The sequence below is a fragment of the Glycine soja genome, chromosome 12 (assembly GCF_004193775.1).
Source record: "Glycine soja cultivar W05 chromosome 12, ASM419377v2, whole genome shotgun sequence".
Classification (NCBI taxonomy): domain Eukaryota; kingdom Viridiplantae; phylum Streptophyta; class Magnoliopsida; order Fabales; family Fabaceae; genus Glycine; species Glycine soja.
In genome coordinates this window covers 4063081-4069464 of record NC_041013.1, presented here as the reverse complement: position 1 = coordinate 4069464, position 6384 = coordinate 4063081, and the positions used below count along the sequence as shown (strand labels likewise).

General features: G+C 35.0%; 1 protein-coding gene across 2 annotated transcripts; it reads left to right on the top strand.

Moving 5' to 3' along the window:
• The first annotated feature begins 407 nt into the window (after nt 1-407).
• Nucleotides 408-5358, top strand: LOC114380062 (transcription factor bHLH122-like). Of its 2 annotated transcripts, none has more exons than XM_028338973.1 (7): nt 408-828; nt 1257-1908; nt 2822-3162; nt 3253-3429; nt 3898-3963; nt 4076-4144; nt 4758-5358. In XM_028338973.1, the coding sequence occupies exons 2-7, from the start codon at nt 1368-1370 to the stop codon at nt 4809-4811; spliced, it is 1248 nt and encodes a 415-aa protein (XP_028194774.1). In that variant the 5' UTR covers nt 408-828; nt 1257-1367; the 3' UTR covers nt 4812-5358. The 2 variants fall into 2 exon arrangements, with proteins under 2 accessions (XP_028194774.1, XP_028194773.1); XM_028338972.1 differs by having other exon boundaries at nt 409-828; nt 1274-1908.
• Nucleotides 5359-6384: the final 1026 nt, after the last annotated feature.

The following is a 6384-nucleotide window of genomic DNA, read 5'->3' as shown; positions in this document are numbered from 1 at the left end:
CTTAAACTAAATATATAATTTAAGTTTTATCCTTAAAAATAATATATTTAGCCACATCTAACTTGTGCAAATTCTAGAGCAAAACTGCTGCACCTGACCCGAGTGTATGATACTGCTATCCAAACTCAAAAAAAAAATGTTGATTTCAACCTGAGGGATAAGGAAGAAATTATTATAATGTTTGAAGAATAAGTGATATTCATTAAAATTAAAATTATTTATATAAAGGTCAAAAGACGGAATTAAGAATTGAATTAGCATAATTTGTTTATTTATTACTAAAAAAAGGCAAAATAAACACCCATCCTTTTAGCACTGGAAAATGAAATGATAGTTTAATGATTTCATTTTTGTAGGGCAATTGAATTTGATGATGATGATGTGAATGAGAGAGAGAGAGAGAGAGGTGTTGTGCAGTGGTGGAAGAGTGAGGCAGGCAATGAAGTCATTTCACCTCGTATACTTGCCATTTTATCAGAACCTACCTTTACTTCTAAAAATATAGGATTAACTTGTGTTCTTTCTCCCTTCGGAAGCCCCCCTCTGCCACGTTCATCTCCCATTTGGTGGTTCCTTCCAAAAATTGAGGGCATTCTAGTAAAACTCTAACGCAACACACACACCAAATCTGAGAGCTGGATTTATGTCTCTGTTTACTTCTCATTGGCTGCACCTCTTCACAAACTAGATGGAATGTTATTTTATAATCCTTCTCCATCTTTTCTCTTGAGCCTTCCTTCCCTCACCAATCTTCTCCACCACTTCACACAACCTTAAATCCAACCCAAAACCAAAAGAAACACACACACTCAGAAACACCAAGAGAAGGTACTTGTTTTTTTTTCTTTTCTTTTCTTTTCTCTGTTCTGTTCTGTCACAACTTAGTACTTCACATCCTTTGCTTTGTTATCTTCTTCACATGTTGCTTTTGTTGCTTGTCTTGTCCTTTGAGCTGAGTGATGATTGATTCCCTTTCAGTAGCAGAAAGATGGGTTGCCGTTAGTTTCTATGACTTTCGATGTTATGTATGTGTGAGTGTGATAGAAAGTTAGAAACTACAACAACTCATGTTTTTCTTTTAAACCTTTTTATTTGGTATGTTTTTTTTCTTCTTCCTAGCTTGTTAATTTGATCTCTTCCTGATTCTGAGGCAACCCAATTCACAGTTGCAAGTTAAATTATTAATCATCTAGATTTGGGGTGTGCTTGTTTAGTCTTAGATCTCTGGAATTGATATGCTGAAGGCTTGGACAAAGAATTTTCTTTTTTTCAGGATTCCGAGAAGTTGGTGTGATCTGATGCTAGTGTTTCGAAGATAATCTGAGAAGAACAAAAAGAGAAAAAAGTTTGATTGTTTTCTTTTTCCAATGGAGTCAGATCTTCGGCAGCACCCTCCCATGTTTTTGGATCACCACCACCAGCAGCAGCAGATGAATTCTGGGTTGACACGGTACCGATCGGCGCCAAGTTCGTATTTTTCGAGCATCATTGACCGTGAGTTCTACGAACACGTTTTCAATCGACCCTCTAGCCCCGAAACAGAGCGAATGTTGACACGCTTTGTGGATAGTCTTGGTGGAGGTGATGCTGCTGATGCTGATGCAGAGGACTCACTTGCTAATACTCAGAATCCCCCAACAACTGTTGTTGCGGTTAAGGAAGAGGTTAATCATCAACCTCAGGATGTGACATCCATGAATAATGAACCACTTGTTCTCCAACAACAACAGCAGCAACAAAGTAATAATATGAATAATTATGGCTCTTCTGGTACTCAGAATTTTTACCAAAGCACTGGACGACCACCTTTGCCAAACCAGATGAAAACTGGTCGTGGAAGTAGTTCCAGTCTTATCAGACATGGTAGCTCACCTGCTGGATTGTTTTCAAACATGAACATTGATACTGGTATGTCTAATTTCTTTTCTTTTCCTTTTTTGGTATTTTTTTTTTTAATTTCACTTTTTCCCTCTTTCCATTAAAAAAATGTCACCTTTTTCATTTTCAGGGAGATTTTATTGTTTCCATCCCGATTTTCTTGTATTTTCTTCTTTTTAAACCCCTACGCGCACACGCAAAGGAAAAAAAAATCTTCTCGGAAAAATAACAACATTAATTCTTGCCTGTTCAGGTAGCATAAACATAAAATATCTTCAAATTTGTTAGTATTCTAGAGAAATTTTGCTGTTAGAGGAGCAACTGGTGGATAAAAAAGGACAAGAAAAAAAATATCAGGATTTGATTTTTCTAAATTGATGGATTTTCGTTATAGAGCACTCTAAGGAATTATAGCTATTAAAGAATCCATCGTTAAAAATGTAAAAAAAAAGTGCATGCAAGTGTATAATAAACTGTCATTTTTTTTGTATGTAAGAACATAATGAATCTCCATATTTCTCTAACTCATTTTATCTACTGGTTTTCTATTAATAATTATAACTTCTTATTTTATTCTCTAGAGTGAATTTCTTAAAAGGAGTTAAATCTTACTACAACAATATGACTATGGTCTTTGTAGAATTTGGTGGGAATCCTATCATATGAAGAGGTTGGTTGGTTGAACTAAACATGGGAACAGTTTTTTTTTTTTTTTAATCAGACAAATGTTAATTGTTAGCGAGGATCAAATTCGCGATAGAACCCGTAATCTTTTCCCTTCCATTCTTTCTTTATCACCCAACCAACCTTATATCTATCCACTAAACAACACGGGAACAGTGATCGATATTTCCTGGTTTAGACTTCATATTTATGCGAATCTTCATTTTTCTTACTGCATGAATAGGTTGTCATAATGACGCTATGCAAGCTTGATTGGCAGGCTATGCTGCTGTTAGAGGCATGGGAACTATGGGAGCTGCTGCTGCTAATAACACCACCGAGGAAGCAAACTTTTCACCCGCAACAAGGATGAAGAATGCAACAAACTTCTCTTCAGGACTAATGTCATCAAGGCCTGGAATTGGAAACAAGAGCAACACACAGAACAATGCAGAAAATGAAGGGTTTGCTGAAAGCCAGGGCAATGAATTTATCCCTGCAGGTTTCCCCGTTGGTCCGTGGGATGATTCTGCAATCATGTCTGACAATATGACAGGTCTGAAGAGATTTAGAGATGAAGATGTGAAACCATTTTCTGGTTTAAATGCACCTGAAAGTCAGGTAGAGTACCACTGGACCAAGGTGATATATTTGGTGTGTAATTTTGAACTGCAATGTCAGTGACATGCTTGCTTTTGTTGCATTGTTCAGAATGAAACTGGAGGCCAACAACCTTCTTCTTCTGCTTTGGCTCATCAATTGAGTTTGCCAAACACTTCTGCAGAAATGGCAGCCATTGAGAAGTTTCTTCAGCTCTCGGATTCTGTTCCTTGCAAAATTCGTGCCAAGCGGGGCTGTGCCACTCACCCTAGAAGCATTGCAGAGAGGGTATGGTTTGTTCTCTCATGTTATGCGTGTTTGATTGGGATTGTTTTTGGAGATAGTATTGCTTATTTAAAAAAAAAAACTATTATTTCTCTAAAATAAGTTGAATTCAAATACACACACCTAATTTTTGTCATGTTATAAGAAAGAAAGATACAAAGACGTTATAATAGGACCCACCGTAATTTGTCTAGGCTCCATCAATACTTTCTCTCTCTCATGTAACAAGACATTGTCCTGTTACTGAAATTATTTCCTTTTATTTTTCACTTGTACTTGGTTTCTTGATTCTAAAATAGGCAGCCGAATTTTTCTTGATAATTTTTTCATGACTTGGAAAGGACCAAATATTTTACATTGTTGAGTATTTAATCCACGCCTTGGCATAATTGGGCAAATTGCAAATTATTGGCATCTAATAAGGTGAAACTGGGTTGTTTAATAGTTATCTTTGTGTCAACTTCCCTTCAGGTTAGAAGAACTAAAATTAGTGAGCGAATGAGGAAGCTACAAGATCTGGTCCCCAACATGGATAAGGTAATTACGTTTTTGACTTGTTGCACACTAGCACACACATACGTCACCTTTTATGTGAGAAAAATTGTGGAGGAGGCCTTGACACACCAACGTTGTTTTCCTCTCTTTGCAGCAAACAAACACAGCAGACATGTTGGACTTGGCTGTTGAGTACATTAAAGACCTTCAAAACCAAGTTGAGGTATGTTACAAACTGACCTCTCTCACTCACTCCTCTGTCTTACACCAGGTGCACAAGTTCCAAAAAAAAAGATTTTGTTAGAAAACAAAACAGAAAAATCATTTATTACTTTTATTTTAGCACCTCCTGCATAATATTGGGAGATGGAAGTTAATAACGCAGACAAAACCTAGATACAGTTCCTTAAATACTTAGTTCTCTAATTAAAATTGATGTTTCACATTAGTAATTAATTATTATATATAAAGAAAATAAGATATTTTGGTATGTATATTTTTATATTTATTTAATTCTTATAACTACATTCATGACTTAGTATTTTATTCCTATAATTATCTTCACAAACCATTTAATAATTTTTATTATCTTTCTTTTTATTTAAAAAATATGAAAAAACAGTTAGGCGCTTCACTTATTTATATAATAAAGATTGCATTAAACATGAGATCATAGATTAATAAGGTGAAACACTAATTTTGATAGGAGAATTATAAAAAAAAAAAAGAATCTTATAAATGAATCTAAGTTCTGTCCTAATAGTATATGCCATGATGCCATAATGAATTATAGACTCATTTTCTTACTACATATGTTTGTATATAATTGGTTACAGGCACTTTCGGACAATCGGGCAAAGTGTACGTGTTTACACAAGAAGCAGCAATAACGGAAAAGGAGGAGGGTACCCGCGTCATTCCCTGTACAGCTTAGTAATAATTTGGTCTAGAAACTAGCGCACCTTTCCGATAATTATCTAGCTACATCACTTCTTCTGCGCTTGTTTGGGAGTGTGGTGGCAAAAGTTGAGTTTATATATGATCGATCAATATTTGATGCCCACATATTCAAGGCATGGTGTACAAAATTTTCTGATATGTAAGTCTATTTGCCTTTACTCTTAGGGGCCCCCATTTACGGGGATGATGGAGGATGGGGTGAGTTGGAAAATGGAAATTTTCATTTTTGCATCTTCAAGGTTCAGCAATAACGTTTAAAAAAAAAAGAGAGAGAGAGAGAGAATGTTATGTATGGGTTTGGTTTCACATTCAAGGACATGGGAAACATGGGGGGACCGAAGCCGACATAGTTTTGTTGGTTATATATATACTTGGATGCCTATTGAGTAGTGTGTGTTTGTACTTTTATTTTTTTTCCTTTTTTTATGATTTTAATACGAAGTAGTTGTCATTAAAAGTATGACACATTTGAATACATATGAATATTTTTTATAAAATTTATTTTATATTCAAGAGTCAATTAAATTTAAATCTTAAATTACTTGATTAAAAGATATAAAAATCATTAGTTGTGTTAAGCATATGAATGATATGAATCTTAAAAGAGTGTCTCATAGAGCCAATTTGGTGGTGGTTATCTTACTCCCTACCCTTGTCTAAATGGTGGCTTTGCTTTGTGTTCCTCTTTCCAGGGACGCTAGCTATCAATGTATCACCAATTTGGATTCGACTATTTTGGTTTTGCAATTCAATATGACGAGGATTCTTTGTCTGTTTAATCTCTAAAAGACTAATAAAACTAATTTGTTTTTCCATTCATCTTCTTTGTCTTTAATCATTTACTCCTTCAGCTACCTCGTCCTCTCTCTCCCTTCATCGCCATCACAATAATAATAATAATGAACATTTTGAAGAAAATAATTTGGTTTCGGCCTTTGGGAGTTGATCTGCTTTTGAGAGAGAAAGAGCACATGTATGACACAGCTGTATAGGCAATGGATGAGTCACTATCCCTATAATGGGCCAATTGTGTGGATCCAAATCCATTTTAGTGAAGCCCATGTCATAAATGATGTCACAAAGCAAATGTTGCCCTAAACGCTAAGGATATGTGTGGATTGTTTTGGATGGTACACGCTGCAATATGGTTAGTTGTCAACAATGACCAGAAGAACAAAGAGTACTCACACTATTCACAGGACCACTAGACACAAACTATCATTTAGACAATCACTACCCTAGAAATTACGATCCCCAAGATTGGCATGTCTTGAAAATAATAAGCCTGTGCTTTATAAGATTGGGTTATATTTCATGATTAAGTTAAGTAATTAGCCTGCTTTATAAGATCTTTTGATTTAAATTAAAACGTGTTATTTTAATGATTTAATTTATTTTAAAAATATGACATAAATATTTGTGTATTTTGTTTAAATAAGGATTGGTCCGGTTGTGGCTCATTTATTAGTTGGGTGGGTTAAGTGTGATAAAATATTGAATGAA